This window comes from Micromys minutus (assembly GCF_963924665.1).
Source record: "Micromys minutus genome assembly, chromosome: 14".
NCBI lineage: Eukaryota > Metazoa > Chordata > Mammalia > Rodentia > Muridae > Micromys > Micromys minutus.
The window spans coordinates 51739267-51758971 of NC_137983.1; the positions used below are offsets into that span (position 1 = coordinate 51739267).

Consider the following 19705-nt stretch of genomic DNA (forward strand, 5'->3'; position numbering starts at 1 on the left):
CGCTCACATGTGCACACACACAGCATACACTCACAGGCGCCCACATGCACATACATATATACAGAGTCTCAACTCACAGCTTTTGATCGATAGGGATGCTATACGCTAATGAACAGTCAGAGGGCTAACCCTCTACTGGAGATGAGCTCAGCATTCTGTGAGTCAGCTGTAGCTTGTCTGTCCAGATCAAGCTTTCAGTCTCTCACAGTCTACTCTTCAGCCTGCAGCCTCTATGTTTTCCGACATGCTTATGTCCTGGCTGGCAGTCCTGGAGGTCCGCTGGACTTATGACCAAAGGCTTTCAGACAAGTTAATTTTTCCCAGTTCACTTCTTCCATATGGACCAAGCAAGAGCGGACTAGGTTTGGGGCAGTTTGTGATGAGAGGACAGAGCGGTGCCGATGGTGACATCCACACAACACCTCTAAACATTGTCACACGTCACAACACACGTGTGCAAAGACACACATACATCGCCACTCTCCGGACCATCCTCAGCACATACATGTGCCACAGTCGTGGTGAAGAGCAGTGACGACGTGTAATATGCCAGCCCAGGAGCTGGTACGCAGCAAAGCCAGAACCAGCTTGTTGGGTTTGCTCCGGCCTATGCTCAGAGACACATGTGACATGAGCCCAGGCAGCGCTCTGGGGACGGTGCACTCACCTGGAGGAGGTACCTGCTCCAGCCTGAAGGAGGGTCGGCATGACGGCGATGAACAGCCCCAGCTGCACGTCCTGCATCACCAGCATGCCCAGCAGCACTGTGCTGTAGTCAAGGTCACCTGCTGGTGACACAGACATTCAGAACAAAGCCCAGGTAAAGCCCAGGTCCCGGAGGCTACAACTGCTCGTGGGCAAAGGCATTGGCAGCGCATGCCTGGAATCTGACTTCCAGGACCCACGGCAAGGTGGAAGGGGAGTCGACTCCACGCATGCCAGGGAGTGTGCTCATACACATGCGCATTAGTAAAATTTAAGGCAAAACAAAAAGATCACAGGGCATGACACATTTTCAAAGCAATTCAAAATAACCTTTGTAATTTAAACATAGATTTTTAAGGATCTCTTTGGAGCACAGGTGTGGCACGCCTGCACCCTAACAACTGTAAGGCTGAGGCAGAAAGGCCCCTCTAGGCAAGAGTTTGGGGCCATCCTAAGCAGTGTAACAAGGTCCATCTCAAAGCATGATTTAGAGGGCTTATAATCTTTAGAATCAATGTCTGCTCTCAAAGAAATAACTTTAATTCCTTTTGATTGAGATGGGGGTGCACAGGTTCTATTATGTTGTTCAGCCTGGCTCTTAGGCTGAAGCCTCTTAGCTGGAATTATAAATGCACACCATTACCTGAGAAACGTTTCATAAAGAAAACCACCAAAATACTTTATTCCTACGGCTTGCTATTAATGTTATTGATATACAGAAAAATGGCACTATCAAAAGATGCTTTGGCAAACAAGATGACATGCTTGGATAATGGAAACATGATCTCTCTGTCCTCACCCCCAGCTCCCTAACAAGCCAGGCCCAGCTCTTTCCGGTGGCAGATTCCTCCACACCCTTCCCCTTCTCCTGGCACAGGAAGGGGCTCCTCTTAACCACTGCAGGAAAACAGGAACTACAGCTTGCATTTCCACCTTAGCGGTTTCTGTTTGTTCTTAGGAGCAATTGCAAACCTTGTGGGTGGGGAAGAGCACAGAGCACCCCATGTGCATCTGCTCCTGGCTTCCTAGCGGGTGTCACTGCCACAAGCCCTCTCTGCTCTACAGGGCCGACACCACTCGTGGACTTCCTTCTTGACTCCCCAGAACTGTGAGCCAAAGTAAGCCCCTCCACCCTTAAGTGGCTTTTGTCAGGGTTATTTTACCATAGCAACAGAGAAGGTGATGGAGACAAGCTCTGTACATAATGGAGGAAGCACCGGGCGTCCCCGGTGGAAGCCCCATCTCTCCTTCGGTGGCTCTCACACGCTGCTGTTGCTCCATGGAGAACTTACACTGAGCCAGGGCTCCGACTCTTCTTCCCATCAAACCAGGGCAGCTCTCACCAGTGACTCCCCGTTTCCTCCCTGTACTGCAGCACTCAGGGTGCTTGGTTCCACGTGTGGCAAGGTCACCTTGTCACAGCCACAGAGTCCTGTTATCTGGAGGTTCATTGCTTTTACTTTTTTTTAAAGCTCAGACCCTTTTTAAAAAGATTTATTTATTTTATGTATGTGAGTACATATGTGAGTACACTGTCGCTGTCTTCGGACACACCAAAAGAAGGCATCAGATCCCATTACACATGGTTGCTGGGAATTGAACTCAGGACCTCTGGAAGAGCAGTCAGTGCTCTTAACCTCTGGGCCATCTCTTCACCCCCCCCCCCTTTTTTTAAAGACAAGGTTTCTCTGTGTAGCCCTGGCTGTCCTGGAGCTTGCTCTGTAGACCCGGCTGGCCTCGAACTCAGAGATCAGTTCTGCCTCCTGGGTGCTGGGATTAAAGGCGTGTACCACTACTGCCCTGTGCTCAATATTTTGTTAAGTTTATGTTTATTTTATGTGTGTGAGTGGTTTGCCTGTGTGTGTGTGTGTGTGTGTGTGTGTGTGTGTGTATTCCATGTGCATGCAGTACCCTAGGAAGCCAGAAGAGGGCACTGGACTCCCTGGAACTGAAGTTAAAGAGGTTGTGAGCAGCTGCTGGGTGCTGAGAACCATATGCCAGCCCTCTGCAAGAGCAGTAAATATTCTTTCTCACTAAGCCATCTCCAGATTTACCTTCCTTGGACCCACAATAGCTCCCTGAGTGCCTTTTGCCAATTCTCATAAAAATCCTGGCAGATATCTTTATTAGAATGGCTGTGAACTTATTCAAAGAGAAAAAAAGTCTTAGAAAAAAAGTCTTTTTGTCCATGGACACAGACAAATTCCCTGATTGAATCTTCAGTAATATTCCATTAATATGACTTTTTTTCCCTCTCAAAAGTAACACACGGGGGCTAGAGAGATGGCTCAGTGGTTAAGGAAACTGACTGCTCTTCTAGAGGTCCTGAGTTCAATCCCCAGCAACCGCATGGTGGCTCACAACCATCTGTAATGGGATCTGATGCCTTCTTACTTAATACTATTATACATTAAGACTTTAGAAAAAGATAAGATTTTTAGCCTAAGGGGCTGAAAGTAACCTTGAACAATTTCTGATTGGTTTTCCTGCCTCTCCCTCCCAAGTGCTGGAATTACTGGCCCAGTGCCCTCTCCATAGTTTATGCAGTATTGGGGATTGAACCCAGGGCCTCAGGCACGCTAGGCAAGCACTCTACCAACTGAGCTATATCCCCAGACACTGGCCACTCCCCCCCAACTGGAACTGCTGACAGGGCAAGTGAACCACCTTAACACAGTAAGTCAAAAAACCCCGTCAGCCTACACCCCTCAGAGTATCAGCCTCCTGCCGTACACCAATAGCAGCACATCCTTTGACCTTTTCTAGTTTTGGTTGACCTTAAAAACCAAACCAAACCAGCCTCCTTTCTAAGCAGTCCTCAGCAGCCCAACCTGTAAACCCCATTGCTGCTTCCCTGCCATGCTCGCTCCGGCGATCAGCCTTTTGCTGTTGCTATCCTGCAGCTTGGGATGAGAGGATGTTAGAAAACGCTCCTCCAGCCCCGCCCCCAGTGGGATTTTTGTATATGTGACCTTCGCTCCCACAGCTACAGCTTCCCTACCCACGGGATGACCCAATGGCACAGAAAGGGTATGCTCTACTTCTCTAAGCCACCGGTCTCTTCCGTTGAGCTCTGAGATTTTCTTGGACTGGAAACACTTGTGCGTTTTGGCATGTGTAGGACAAACTTTCCATTTTTCCTATTCAGGGTTAGAGAGGTACTTTAAATCTTAGCTTCGTGTCTTTCTCAGGTTCTGGAGAATCACCAGCCATTCTCCATGGCTTCTCCCACGCAGATGTCCAGCTTCCATCTCATCTGCATGTGTGTAGACGCTCTAAGCTTTTTGCATCTGATCCAATCGCGTCGATGTAACTGCACTTGCTCTCAGCCGTCTGACCATGCCATTGTGGTCCAGTGCACACTCCTGTGACTTAAGACACCGAGGCTGCCAGCTGTCCCTTCCAGAAGCAGATGTCTTGTGTGCAGGCCACAGGAAGCTGTGTGAAGCTGCCTCACACTTCACCCCTGGCCTGACGTTTTGCAGCCTCTGTCCCCCACGTCCTGTGTCCCAGGTTTTATCCGTAGGAATACCGAACCTGTCTGCTAGATTACCACAGAGGTGGCCACCAAGGTAGTGTCAGCAGGTGAGTCACCCAAGGAACTGGTACATCAGTATCCCACGCGTCCCACAGGTCTGGTAGAAACACAAGTTTTCGGAGCCTCTTTGGCCAGTGAGAAGCTCCTTACTCTCGGGTCTTACTATGAATACAATGGGACAGTCCCAGTGGGACTCAAGAGCTCCAGCCCCAGCTCAGAGTTCAGGAGGCCTCGGGACAGCTCCATACACTGTCCCACACAGCTCCTGTGCCCGGCACACCCGTTTTAGTGTCACCAGAGGAATCAGCCACGTCTTCTTGGTTTTCTTTTTACATTTTCTCTTCTATTCCTGATGTGTTCAAGAGTCAATGTGAAGATGCCATGACATTTTGGGCTTCATTTTACTTTCACAAAGTTAGAAGCAAAAAGTGCTGCCTGGTGAACTCATATGTGGAAATTTTAACACAGCCAAAGACACATCTGGGAGATAAAGCCAGTTGGGACTGTTCCATGCTGCTCTGGCCTCACCACACAAAGCAGTGCCTCGGAGCGACAACAGCTCACACACAGGACAGACCCAGCTAAATAAGAGAGCTGGGAGTTTCTTCACTGCTAAAGCACTCTGGCTTAACAGGAAAATTCCCCAGTTGTGTTTGCTCCTAGTACTGCTGTAACGAAACAAACCGGCAATAACACAGCCCCGCAATAAAGCTACGATGTCTGCAAACTCTGTTCACTGCACAGCACAGGCGTCTGATCTTGGTCTAACGTCTTCTCAGCTCTCTGACAATGCTAAGAACGTGAGCACACGGCGGGTGTTTCTTCTTTCTTTCTTTTATTCATTTATTTATTTATTTTATATATGTGAGTACACTGTCACTAACTTCAGACACACCAGAAGAGGGCATCAGATTTCATTAGAGATGGTTGTGAGACACCACGTGGTTGCTGGGAATTGAACTCAGGACCTCTGGGAGAGCAGTCAGTGCTCTAACCACTGAGCCATCTCTCTAGCCCCTGGGTGTTTTTTTTGTTTGTTTGTTTGTTTTGTTTTGTTTTGTTTTTGTTGTTGCTGTTTTTTAACCCAGAAAAAGGTTGGATGCGTGGAGGCACTGAGCTCAAGACAGCAAGCTCCTTGCAGTGTTGCCATGCACCTGAGTGGTTGCTAACGCTGGGCAATCCCACAGGAGAACTTGCAGTTTCTCCGATAGGCCTCTAGTGAGGTAAGGTGCACATGAATATTTACTACACACAGACTGAGAACGTGCTGCTTACCTACCTTCCTTATCACCCCGGGTACTGCCCACCAGGAACCTGGACACCAGGGGTGTGCTTGATAAGGACAGACAGGTGGAAATGAAGACACTCTGAGTGGGTCTGATCCGCAGGATGTGTCCCCACCATAAGCCAAAGGCAATCATCAGCAGTGTCATATAGCAGGGTCCTTGTAAGGATATCCTCCACACCTGGAAAAGAACACATGTATTCACACACATTCCAGGACAACAGCCCACCCCCGAACAACAGCCACAAGGTACAGAAAGAACACACATCTTCATTCATCCGAGTTCCAAAGCAATGGCTCATCTCTGAGCTGCCCCTCCAGAGCAGAGAACTGACTTTTCAGGAAGGGCCTCAGAGCCTGTGCACAAACACCTAATAAACACACATTCCTGGCCGAAACACCCTCAGACACAGACACATACACTATGTACAATCAATTCATAGTATCCCTGGAGGTGTTTATAGACCCCCACCAAATACCAGATACTGAAATCCTCCAGTGCACAAATCTTTTATTTTTAAACTTTACTTATTTTTATGTGTCTGGATGTTTTGTCTGTATGTTTGTCAGTGCATTCCTGCCTGGTGCCCGTGAAGCCCAGAAAAGCATGGCGTGACCCCTGACAAAGGAGTAATAAGATTGTTAGATGCCACGTGGATGCTGAAAACTGAGCCTGGGCCCTCTGGAAGAGCAGCCAGTGCTCTTAACTACTGAGCCCTCTCTTCAGCCTTGCTCAAATATTTCTATTTTTTAAGAATGTGTAGTATTTAGTATGCCCTCTGTAGATTTTGAATCATCTCTAGATGTCTTGTAAGACTCAATACAATATAAATGCTTTCCAAATGCTTCTGTATTAGAGAACCAAGGATAAAAATGTCTGGTATGTGTTCAGTATAGAGATATGTTCATTCTGAGTTAGCTCAATCCACAGATGCAGAACCCACACATGGAAAAGTAACTACAGGCCATTAAGACACAGGACTTCTCTGTCGCTCCTCTGCCCCGAGGTGTAGTAGGTGTGTAGACACATTTTGTTTTATTGCTTTTTGAGACAGTCTTTCTCTGTAAAGCCCTGGCTGTCCTGGAACTTGCTCTGTAGACCAGGCTGGCCTCAAAGTCAGAGATCGTCCGCCTGTGCCTCCCAAGTGCTGGGATTAAGGTGCATACCACCATTATCAGACTGTGTATAGACATTTTTGAAAATCAGATCTTCAGTACAAGTCCTGTCAGTACAGACCACATCTTCCCACTTTATATGGAGATGTGAAGATACAGATGCAGCCTGTGAGAAGTCACATGATCAGTAAGCAACAGAACCTGGAGGCAAGCCCAGACAGGGCGACTCCCCAGGCAGGCAGGCGTTATTAGGTGCTCAGTATACATGCAGCACGGTGCCACCATGGTAGCACACGTGAAAGTTTGAAAACTCCGGGGTCAGAGTTTCAGTCAGGTTCGGCTCTCAGCCTAGCAGAGGGTGTGTGGAGCTAGAGGCCAGCAGAGGATTTATACAGAGCTAGCCTCATGTGGCCTAGGACATTTCCCATCATGCTCTACTCCTGGGATGACAATTTCACTTTTCTGGAATTGGGGATATGGAGAGATGCTCCTAAGCTGGTGGCTGAGATTTATGACTGCAGTCAAGTGACCACTCACCTGACCTCCCATAATGCCCTGCACCAGCCTCCTGGGCTGATTTAGGAATGGAGTTCCTGAGGATTTCTAAACATACAGACCACCTGAGCATCGTTAGCCTGATGACAAATGACTGGGTCTGAGAGCAGCTTAGAGCCCTTTGCAGTGTAGCTCAGACAGACTCACGGTCAGGGATGTTCAGACCCCAGAGCTCGTTCCAGGCGCTCAGATGCCTTTCCCTCCTTCCTGGGCTTGGCAGTCACCATGGTGCTCAGGAGCTAACTCACTTAACAGTCCTGCCACAAACCTTAGGAGTGCCCTGGGCTGCATCTCACAAAACCACTGAGGAGGCTGACTCGGATGTTCAGGCTCATGGGTTTGGGGCAGTTATTCATGTGCACAACTGTGCCGGGTTGTTTGTTCGTTTGAAGGACCTGGAATTTAAGCCTGCATCTGTCACTCAGCAGCCATGTGCTCAGACAGGTAACTGGCTCTGTAGCTTCAGTTTCTACATCTGGAGGAGGAGCAGTGAGGTGACAGCTCTGAGACAGGAGAGCTGGCCATCCTTAGCAGTCCCCGTGCATGGAGGATCCAGGGAGAAACAGAAAGACTCGGAACAAGTGTGCTCAGTATGAAGTTCTGGGTCAGCAGGAGACCCGGGATGGGTTTGAAATGCAGCCTACAGGTCACCCTGGGTCACACCACTTGGGCACTATCCCCAATTGATTCCTGCAAAGAATTAGGAAGCTCAAACTTACTGGGTACCTGCCTCACAGACTATCTTAAGTTTGTTCCTTCTTTCTCAAGGCTCATCGTTCTGAAACCCTAAAGTCCGACAACAGGGCGGCATTTGACGTACTACATACATAACACCACAGCAAGAACCTTCCAGAAGACCAGAAGAAAGACGAGAACACATAACTCTGGCTCCTCAGGATCCACAACTTATTCAGAGAGAGGTAGAAACCGATCAACTATTAAGATAAGAAACAAACTGTTCAGAGGCAGGCACAGTAGCGTCTATCTGCAATCCCAGCACTAGGGAGGGTGAGGCAGGGGGATGAGCAAGTCCAAGGCCAGCCTTAACTACACCATTACACCTTGGCTCAAAGCAAAGAGGATAATCTAAGTCACTTGCAAAGCAGGATGGTGAGGAAGGCCCTGGCAGGTCCAAAAACCCAGACTAAGCAGTCAGCAGGGAGAGGCATTCTGGGTAGGAGGACTATCCTCTACCACACTGGGAAGCTCACCCAGACTCCAGTAACTTTGGCTGTTTCTAACCATCCCTTCTGAGGGTTCTGAGTCCTGAGAGGGAGTCCAGAAACTATCACTATTTTGGAAGACACTATCAGATCTTTTCTACCAAACATAAACTGCCTACACGGAAGAGACCCACTGATGTGAAGTGTTCTCTCTCCTCACTCTAGGCTGCCCTGAAGCCCCCAGTTATTTATGTCTGCATGGCAAAATAGAAAAGACATACTGAGTACTGCGGTTTGCTAAATTGACTCCAATATTCTGCATTCCAAACCAGAGACTGCAACAGTAACAAGCTGCATTCTTGGCAATGAAATTGTAGATCCAAGGTACATGTGTAGATCTAGGGCTGCCACCCAGAAGACGACAGGAGAGGCCCTGCAGGGCCACTAAATGAAGGCCCAGCAAGGCCTCAAGAAAAGACAGGTTTCCAGTCCTTCATTCTTCTCCTGGGTGAGGTGTATCACCCCGACCCCCAGCACCCAAAATACACTCACTTGACAGAGCAAGAACCCTTCCTAAAGGCTCTCCCCATGTCTAGATCACAAGGGCAGAAGCCCCCAGCCAGCACCAATCAGAACAGTTACAATGTTAACAAAATCTCATAGAATGTCTTTTCTCATCAACCTTTGAAAAATACAGAAAACAAAAAAATTAATGGTGAAAACCAGGGGAAACTTTAACAAAATTCCACTATACAGATGTGGTGGTTTGAGTATGCTTAACCCAGGGAGTGGCATTACTAGGAGGTGTGGCCTCATCGGAGGAAGTGTGTTACTGTGGGGGTGGGTTTTAACACCCTCCTTCCTTGTTGCCCATGAGACAGTCTTCTGTTTCCCTTCAGAACAAGATGTAGAACTCTCAGCTCCTCCTACACCACGCCTGCCTGGACGCTGCCATGCTCCATCTTGATGATACAGACTGATCCTCGGAAGCTGTGAGCCAGCCCCAGTTAAATGTTGTCCTTTATAAGAGCTGCCTTGGTCATGTGTCTCTTAACAGCAATAAAACCCTAATGCAACAGATGACGTCCACAACTGATGACCAGGAAGGCTCAGAGCCCTACTGAAGAGCTCGTTCTAAGGAACAGGGCTTCATCCGCCTTGCTTGCCATGAATCACAATTTGCATCAAATGTCTCTATAAAATCCCAGATGAGTCACTGTGCTCGGAAACAGAGGCCACACGTTTCCATGAAGCCTGCCCAATATGGCACTTGTAACGGCTGATCCCAGCTTACTCTAACAAAGCAGGACACCCCACAAATCCCTTCTCCCTAAGCTTATTCCCTCCCTACCCCATACTCTTCAAGAGGTTGCACAGGAAAGATGGAGCTGTTTTTTAATTTAGGATCTAGAAGAATGGTTAAGTTTCTTTGCGCTTTGAGTTTAGAAATGGACATATGTGGCTTGTGATGTAACGAGTGCACACGGAAACCAAAGTCCCTGGAAGATGGTGCTGACACAGTTTAGAGTTCTCAGATGTACACCTTGGCACACCAGTCCCAGGCAGTGAGAGCAGACACATTAACAGAGCTGGAAACAGAAAAGAGGTTAAAGAAACTTAAAGGCAAGGAGCCTCTCTCCGGGGAGGGCAACAAAGGATGAGACAGTGTGAAGACTGTGTCAGAAACCAGTGGTCGCTCTTGGAAGCAAATGGAGCTTTAGAAAGAAAGTTAAAAAGCATCAGAGAGCTAGGTGTGGTGGTGGGAAGCAGAGACAGAAGGATTACCACACGTTCAAGGCTTTGTGGATATCAGGTTCTCCTGGAGTCACTGGGGAATTTCAAACAAAAACCCAAAACACTGACTAGAAGGCTTGGCAAAGCCAGCTACTGCAGGAGAAAAGCAGCCACGGATCACAACCATCTGTGAGTCACGCACCACAACGACTAGCCTGGCAAGACATGCCCACTGGTACAACAGAGGCATGAACATCATGGGGGTCACAGGGTGACCACCACCTACTGGTTGGATTCAAGTCCCATTCCTTGAGATGAAACCCATACCTGTCACCATTACTGAGCCAAGAACCTATGTCTAGACAGGACACAGGCACTGGAGGAGAACCCGCTGTTATCTGTTAAACAGGCAGAGCATTGAACTGACTCCTAATGACTTATCACTGTGCCCACTGATCTCCTGAGAACAAGAGACTAGAGGATGCTCAACCCCAAGGGGAATGTATATGCCCCACCCCTCCCCAAGGGGAATATATATGCCCCACCCCTCCCCCAAGGGAAATGTATATGCTCCACTCCTCCCCCAAGGGGAATGTATATGTCCCACCCCTCCCCCAAGGGGAATGTATATGCTCCACCCCTCCCCAAGGGGAATGTATATGCCCCACCCCTCCCCAAGGGGAATGTATATGCCCCACCCCTCCCCAAGGGGAATATATATGCCCCACCCCTCCCCCAAGGGAAATGTATATGCTCCACTCCTCCCCCAAGGGGAATGTATATGTCCCACCCCTCCCCCAAGGGGAATGTATATGCTCCACCCCTCCCCCAAGGGGAATGTATATGCTCCACCCCTCCCCCAAAGGTTATTGCAGAAGAAGGAGTGAAGAGTGTAAGAAACAACAGCAGTGAATAACTACAAGGAAACATCCTCTAGACACAGCAGGGGAGCTGCACACATCAGTTGTGACAGCGGGCACGAAATCTGTGCAAGCCCGAGCCAGACAGAATCCCAGCACGGAGAGGGGAGTCGGGTTGGGTATAGTTCCAACCCCTAGCTATGGCGAGGATGGCAACTGTTAGCTGCTGAGGGAGAAACAGTTTTCTGTATAACTGTATTTATTCCCCTATGAGTTGACCATGCTCCAACTGAAGACCACACATCCAAGATTTGAGTAGCACGAATTGGTCTTTACAGGTTAAAAAGAAAATGGAGCCAGAGCTGCGAGGGTGCATCTGAGAAGAGTTGGGACCTGAATATGATCAAAACACACCGACTGAAACTTGAGCCTTTCAAAGAATTAGGGGGGGAGGGAGAGAGAGAGAGAGAGAGAGAGAGAGAGAGAGAGAGAGAGAGAGAGGGAGGGAGGGAGGGAGGGAGGGAGGGAGGGAGGGAGGGAGGGAGGGAGAGGGAGAGGGAGGGAGGGAGGGAGGGAGGGAGGGAGGGAGGGAGGGAGAGAGAGAGAGAGAGAGAGAGAGAGAGAGAGAGAGAGGAGAGGGAGAGGAAGAGAGCACACAAAGTTGGGGGTAGAGCTGGGAGGAGTCAGGAGAAGGAGTGACTATGATTAGAGTAAACTATACAAAATCCTCAAAAAATAATTTAAAAAACTGCTATTTTAAAAAAGAAGTACTGGGGGATGGAGAGATGGTTCAGCAGTTAAGAACCCTGACTGCTCTTCCAGAAGTCCTGAGTTCAATTCCCAGCAAACACATGGTGGCTCACAACCATCTCTAATGAAATCTGATGCCCTCTTCTGGTGTGTCTGAAGACAGTGACAGTGTACTCACATACATACATACATACATACATACATACATACATACATACATATTTTTTAAAAGTACTGTAGAAATTTTGGAAAGACATAGAAAGGTGCAAATACAGCCATTCCCTATGTCCTGTGTGTGCCTGCTTCTTTATCTTGTTATTACCAAGTAAAATGTTCTTTTCCCATATTCAGTCTGACTGTATGCAGCTCAGGTTGATCACAGACTCACAGATACTAGGTTACAAGTTACTGGACACAGTATCCTTCCTTCCTTCCTTCCTTCCTTCCTTCCTTCCTTCCTTCTTTCCTTCCTCCCTTCCTCCCTCCTTCCCTCCCTCCCTCCCTCTCTCCCTCCCTCCCTTCTGTTCAGGTTCATTTTTAATTGTTTGTATTTGTGGGAGGTTCGTGCACATAAATGCAGAAGCACTTGGAGACAAGTGCTGGCCTCCTGGAGGGAGAATGACAGGTGAGCCTGTGAGCCACCTGATGTGTGCTGGGAACTGAAAGGTCCTCTGCAGAAGCAGGAAGTGGCTCCTGCACGTAGGAGTACGTGCTGGGAATAAAGGTGTGTGCCACCATACCTAACTCCAGTCTTTTTGAAACTTGTTACCACAAGGAACTGAAGCTCCTTCGTTGGTAAAAATCTGTGTATGTGGGTGTGTAATGGGGAAGGGGAGGCAGTGTGTGTTTGTGTGTGTGTGTGTGTGTGTGCGAGAGAGCTCGTGCACCTACTATATGTCTACTGGCCAGAGGACAAACTCAGGTGTCATTTTTTGTACTGCCCAACTTTTGGAGACAGTCTTTCACGTGCTTAGAGGTTGCCAATTTGGGTAGACTAATGGGCAGCAAGCCCAAGGACCTCCACTTTTCAAATGTTAGAGCGGAAGTATGTACCCCATGCTCAGATTCCAAGAGTATTTTATTCCCTAAGACCTTTAACCTTTAAGAAATCATTTCTCTCATTTTTGAGAAAATCTCTAATTCACTCTCTATCTTGGGAAACTTTTTTTTAGAGAAATGTACTAAGTATTAAATGTCTATTACATTTTACCCTCAGTTGCATAGTTTTTGGAAGCACACATATAAAACTGTATGAAAATTCATCTCATTTATTAAGTTTTGACTTTTTTCAAATTTATTTTCTAAAACTCAGTCAAACTAAAATGTCATATTCTAGTTTAAGAAAGAAAAGAAGCCCACTTGACAACCAAGAGGACTCTGAGTTCAAAGCCAGTCTGGTCTAGCAAGATTCTGTCTTAAAAAAAAAAAAAAAGGTAAATAAACCTAGTTTATCCCAGATGATGGCAGAGGGGTTGGGTCCTTACCTTTCTCAGCTTCTCTGGAGAAAATTCTAAGCCAACCAGAAACAGAGTAAAGAAGACCCCAAATTCTCCTAATGTCTCCACCTGTACAATAGACTGAGGGAAGAGAAAGCCTATTATTTAGTTACTATGTTTCACCAAAGGGACATGTGTTAATATATAGAGAAACAGTCTCTAGCCTCTTCTGCCTCCTCTAAAAACCAGCATGTTTTTCACAAAGGAAATAAATTTTGTGAATTTCTCTTGTATCTGAGATCTTTCTGATTTCCTTAAGTTGTGTGTGTGTCACACACATACACACAAAATATTTCTTGATTTGCCAGAGGCATATTCACTTTCATAATAGTTTCTATGAGGCAGCAGCCCTGGGGCTCACTGACTTTCACAAACATGGTGGCTGTTCTATCTCATTAACCCCTTTCTTTAGCTTCCTTCCGGGGAGAAGGAGCCACCTCTTGTTTGGAAACGAGCATGTCTAAGTAGGTAAGGTTTTCTCCTGAGATGAATGGTCATGTTTGGCCACATGTTTCTCGGTGTTGCTGTGGTCGGTCCCTGTGTCCTAGCTTCCAGCATGCTTGTCCTTGCTGCTTGCGCTGTCCACTGACCTTACTTCTCTATTTCCACAGCGTCTCTTGTTTACGATGCTTGTGATCGGCCCATCCTCAAGTCTGACTTTTAGTGTGGGAATTTATTCCAATTACCTTGACATGCTGATTTGATGCTTCCTTACGGTTACTTCCATTTTCCTGCTATTTTTCTTCCCTTTTCTTGGTCAGACCGTATGGTGCCCCAATGATACACTATCGTCTCCATTTGTCAACTTCACAATGCAAGCCTCTCCACTTCCAACAGGAACCGGTTACTGCTCTGCTTCTCCTGACCTCATCCTACCTCGAGCTAGGATGCTCTTGGGTCTTTCCTCACAAGCACGTTATGTTCTCCTGGTCCAGCTGATCAGCTCTCAGTGCGCAGGTGTCATGTGGCCCAGTTATTTTGATGGAATGGCGTGTTTGTGAGAACTCCCTTGTGTCTGCTCTCACCACAACACTCTAGGCAAGAGAGAGGGATGCTCCACTAAACCTCACTACACTGTTCTAGGTCAGCGGGAGAACTTGTTCCGAACACCATCTGCACAGCTCGCTGTGCTGGGGAGCCTCTGGGCACCTCACAGGATGGACGGCTGCCTCCACAGCAGATGACTTTCTTCAGAGCTTTGAGCCTGCACAGGCTCGGCAGACAGCTTTTTCTGGCCAAAGATCATTTGTCGTCACTAAGCTCCTCAGACCTGGTTTAAGAACTTCAGACTGGAACATCTGCAGGGTCCCTGGGTACCGCTTGATTCCCCTAGGGTGTCTCAGTGATACAAGGAGGATTCTTCGGCTGCTCCCGTGCCCTCCTGGGTCATTTCCTCCATAATGCAAACTACTCCAGGACCCTTCTTCCCTGCCAGAGTGTGTCTATTTCCTGAGGACAGGGAGCTCCAGCTGTTGCACACATGGTTTCAGCAAAAGAAACCTTGATCTCTATTGTCTCTTGAGATTTGAACTTCAGTCAGCTTCTCCAAACCATAGGAACTGCATAAAATTACACTGAGACCATTATTTCCCATTGACCTATTGTCGGAATGGTTGTCTGGGTAATGCACTATATCAGCAGTCATTTTAAAATAGTAATATAACTTAGACAAATCACTTGCAATCAACCACCCTGCATCAAGGAATAAAATATTCGCTAGATTAAAGACTGTCTAGGGTACCCTTGAGTGGTATCTACAGACTCGAGCTCACACATTCTCAGCTTTCATTTCATCCCTGTTTCCTTTCATCCTGTTAGACACGAATGCAGAGTTATCCTTACCTTAATACTGTTCAGTCCTGAAGGCCCCAGAAGCACGCCACAGATGATGTACCCAAACATCGTAGGCAGGCCTATTGTTGTGCACAGCCAGCCGCAAGGCAAGGACAGCATTCCGATAGTCACGATGTCCTAACGCAGAGAGAGAAAGTCAACACACAGAGTGGTTGGCTGGGTGGGTGGAATGGGATGAGGTCTCTGGTTCCCACTTATGCGGATCAAAAGGAAATGATGAAAGTAAGAGGAAGAGCCTCACGACTGCTGTGCCTCTCACAGAAGCTGAGAACCTTAAACTGCTCTAAGAGACGAAGTTCAATCCTGACAGAACCTGTCTGCCTGTTCAAGCTCTCTAAAAGCATTCTTCGACTCTTGAGCATTTGAACTGCATTGAGTGCTCTGGTCCCAGGGCCCAGAGAGCTCATATGCTAATTCACAACACCCTCACGCTGCATTTCTCACCACTTAATAACTGATTACATCACTGATTAACAGTAAAATCCAACACAGCACTGAGCCCCCCCAGGCGAGCGAGACTTGGGATGGGATATTTGCACAGTCTCCAATATTTCATAGGGGGAGAGAAGCCCCCCCATCCATGGAGGCTACTGATGACGTCAGTCTGCAGCCTCAGCTCTCTGGGTCCATTCCAGTCATAATCACGGACTTCAGCTCGCTGAGGTTTGGTCTGTTGCTATGTATTGTGATGCTAAGTGCAGGCCGCCTAGACCTGGGGAGTCCACAGGTAGATCCAAGTGATACTTTGTGACCTTGCCCCTAAGCTATTTCTGATTGGTGACTAAAGATGCTGACAGCCAGTAGCTGGGCAGAAGAGTCACGGATGGGGTGGGTAGGGTTCCCGGGCTTGGGGTGTAAGAGAATCACGAGGGGTAAGAAGAAGGTGAATAGAGGAGGAAGCCGCCATGGGTTAGGTGAGTCATGAAATAACGGCCATGAGGACTGGCTAATTGGAGTTAAGAGCAGCCCAGACGAAATATGGCAAATTATATAATGGGATTTGGGGCTGGGAAACAGACATAATAGCAGAGGACAGACATCTGCTCAGCTCTTGTGCTGATTAAAGCTTATTGTAAATATAAATGTCCAGTGTGTCTTGTATCCAGGAACTAAATGGTTAAAGGCAGGGTAGAAACCTGGACCTGACATGAGCTTGGTCTCCGGTAAGAATTAGGACCTGGGGGGAGCCCTTAGGCCTCCCATCTTCTCTGCCCACTGGAGGGGCCACATGCCTATAATCCTGACACTCAGGAGCTGAGACCGGAGGACTGCTGAGAACTCAAGGCCAATATGCACTACAGAGTGGGTTCCAGGCCAGCCGAGGCTCCACAGTAAGAGCCTGTCCGGACAAAACCAAACAACAGGAGAAAAGCTTTTGAAAGAACAGAGTGGTCCAGGGGAGCCTCTGGCAGCAGGGAGGCTGGCATCCGGTGTGAGGCAGGACGCACAGCTCAGTCTCACTGGCCAGCCCCAGGCTGACGGCTACAGCTTGCCTTGATGAAGTGGTGGTCTGCACGCGGGATAGTTGAGTCTCTGGGCTTGGTCAGAATATACTGGTTGTTCTGGGAGTCGATGAGCATGCTGAGGCCCAGCCTGCCCTCCACCTCCCTCTGTGTGATATTCTGCTTGGAACTGGCTTCTTCTTCCTCAACTCTCAGAACTGCCTCGAAGTTCACGCCTTTGACCTGTAACAATATACAGTTAGACATTCTACAGGTAGAATTAAATGCGCTCACGTTAGCCCTTAAGGAGCAAAGACTGAGGGAATAACGGAAATGTTTTAGTATTCTGTGGCAAGGCAGTAAAGCGAAGTCCGTTATCAGGGGCTGTAATCCCAGCTTCCAAGGGTGAGGTGCAAGGATCCACGTTTAGGACCTGCCTGGCCTGCAGAGTGAACCAGGGTTAGTGTGGGCAACTTGGCAAGCTCCCATCTCAGAAGAGGAGTGAAAAGAAGGTGGTGGGCGTGTAAGTCAGTGGTGTGGCAGGCACTTTTCTGGCAATGTGTGCAGCCCTGGGTTCAATATCCAGTTCCAACGAACAAAACAAACCAACCCAATAGTGTCCATTAGCCAGAAATAGGGAATTTTTCAACTAAGTAAGTATATTAGGATCTATGCTACTCCCAAACATCTACTTTACCTGATTTATGATATATTCTTTCAGATATTTTTAGGAGCCCTTCTCCAATCCAGAAGTGATGATTTGAGCTACCTGTTCCGTCCTGTTCCTACTCTCTCTGCACGCTTACTCTCAGCCTGTTCGTCTTTACTCCATGACCGTCTCTAGTCCACCCGAAATTCTTGGAACCATTAGGGATTCCCCTTATGATCTCAAATAGCAAAGGTAAAGCATGAATCCTGGTTCTGCTCTAAGCCCGTCCTTTGCAAAATTTAAGACAAGCTCTGAAATACAACTGTGATGATTTGTATATGCTTGGCCCAGGGAGTAGCCCTATTAGAAGGTGTGACCCTGTTAGAGTAGGTGTGTCACGGTGGGTGTGGGCTTAAGACCGTCATCCTAGCTGCCTGGAAGTCAGTCCTCCCCTAGCAGCCTTCAGGTGAAGATGTAGAACTCTCAGCTCCTCCTACACCATGCCTGCCTGGACACTGTCATGCTCCTACCTTGATGATAATAGACTGAACCTCTGAACCTGTAAGCCAGCCCCAATTCAATGTTGTTCTTTATAAGGGTTGCTTTGGTGTCTGTTTACAGCAGTAAAACTGTAACTAAGACACCAACTATCTAAACTTCCTGAATCCTGAGTCCCGACCCAAGCTGAGTGGCAAAGCCAGGGCCTGAAGACAAGCCAGTCATATAGAAGCAACTACAGCTGTCATAAGAGAAAGCAGAGCTGGATGGTGGGCACCTTAATCCCAGCACTAGGGAGGCGGGGCAGGCCGGTATTCTGAGTTTGAGGCCACCCTGGTCTGCAAAGCAAGTTTCAGGACAGCCAAGGCTACACAGAGAAACTCTGTCTCAAAAAACTAGAGAGAGAGAGAGAGAAAGAGAGAGAGAGTGGCTACTCATTTCTGAAGACACACCATATAAATTGCATGTGGCACAGACGTGTTTTAGCCTATCTGCATTCTCAGCTTCACTGAGACACACACATAATATCTTGCACACGCCAGGGCCCACGTCATCACAGTGGCTTATCCAGTGGGCTCTGGAGCTCTGCTTACTGATTTGTTGTCGTCGAAGGCATGCTCCTCTATCTCCTCCTCAAGACGGTCCGCAGCTTTCCTCACGTCCTCAAGAATCTCGTCGAGCATGGATAGACTCTTGTTCTGATGTTGCATATTTTTAAGGGCTTCCACTTGGTGTTTTTCTGCGGCAAGAAGTTCCACATACTCTGTCTCTTCCTATTGATGTGTAAAAAGTGAAGGTTTAGTAAGACTGCACCGAGATGTGACATACTCAAGTCCACTAAAGGATCTCCTCTGGATTAGATCTATGAGGTTCCGAGTCAATGGGCATTTTATACAGGTGCAACTCTAACTCTACCCAGCAGGGGGCGTCGAGCATCCTAAACTGCTCAAATATGCTGAATTTGGCAAAACGTACAGGGAAACAAGGAAACAAGGAAGAAGAAAGCATCCCACTGTAAGCGGGCTTGCTCATCACCCACGAAGGTCCTCTGCTAACATGGAACCCGTGGCACTGTACTTCCATGTGTGACACACGTATACTGGTGGACGCATGGCTGCTTTCTGAGTTTACAGGTAGAATCCACTCCAATCCTAGTCGGTGTGAGTTGAGCACTAGGAGTCACATGACCTGCGTAGGTACCTCCTAGACACATGATGACGCAAACAGGCTTCGAAGAAGGTGCTCCCTCCAGCCACCCCACCCCAACTCCCATCCCGGCAGATCCCTGGAGGGTAGGTTCCTCCACCGCAGACTGGTGGCTGACCTTAATGGCGGCCTCCCTCAAAGCCTCCAGCCGCTGCTTGCTGCTCTCTTTCATGTTGACCACATCTCTGTAGTCGCCCTGCAGGGCTCTCTGCAGTCCATAGATGGCCTGGAAAACCGAGTTCTCACTCTCATTCAGCTCCTTCTGGAAAATCTCAAATGTGTGCACCTGGAAGAGCTTCTCCTCGCCCGAAAGGCTGGCGTCCTTCTCCACGGCTCTGATGGCGTTCTTCAGTTTGTTGAGAACCACATTCTTCTGCCGCAGGAGCCCGGTGAGCCGCCTGCAGCTGTCCAGGGCCCACTGCTTCCTGTGAGTGGCAGTGGCGCCCTTTCCACGGTGCAGCTTGATGGCATGCTTGGCCACCTCCTCGTGCTCTGCGGCACTGGCTAGTAGGTGAAAGAAGGGAAGCAGCAGCCAGAGGAGACTCTGGTCCAGCACCTTCATGGTCCACGGATGAGGGGCGGGAGCAGAGACGTCGGCCGCATCCAGCTTGCATCTTACACACACATTTTCAGCTGAAAACAAACCCGGACGCTGTGTCAACTTCTGAACTTACCATATCCAGATTACAACCAAAAGCTGAATGTTAAGTCCCCTAAGTGGAGAGTAACAGGGTTTCATCTGACTTCATAGACAATTATAAAGGTTTAAAACATAGCCCTTCCAGGCCCAATGCCACATGCCTGGAATCCCAGCACTTCAGAGAGGGGAAGAGAATGACTAGACTAGGAATTCA

General features: G+C 48.2%; 1 protein-coding gene across 3 annotated transcripts in view; it reads right to left on the reverse strand.

Moving 5' to 3' along the window:
* TMCO3 (transmembrane and coiled-coil domains 3) overlaps positions 1-19705 on the reverse strand; it is a 35055-nt gene that overhangs the window by 12082 nt on the left and 3268 nt on the right. For 2 of the 3 annotated variants that reach the window (XM_080928431.1, XM_080928432.1), the window contains exons 2-8: positions 18970-19484; positions 18239-18418; positions 16550-16741; positions 15045-15173; positions 13191-13283; positions 5523-5709; positions 668-788 (exon numbers count right to left, since the gene is read on the reverse strand). In XM_080928431.1, the coding sequence (XP_080784557.1) occupies positions 668-788; positions 5523-5709; positions 13191-13283; positions 15045-15173; positions 16550-16741; positions 18239-18418; positions 18970-19413 (1346 nt within the window). In that variant the 5' untranslated portion in view covers positions 19414-19484. The remainder of the gene's footprint in view (positions 1-667; positions 789-5522; positions 5710-13190; positions 13284-15044; positions 15174-16549; positions 16742-18238; positions 18419-18969; positions 19485-19705) is intronic. The other variant, XM_080928433.1, reaches the window with a different exon arrangement.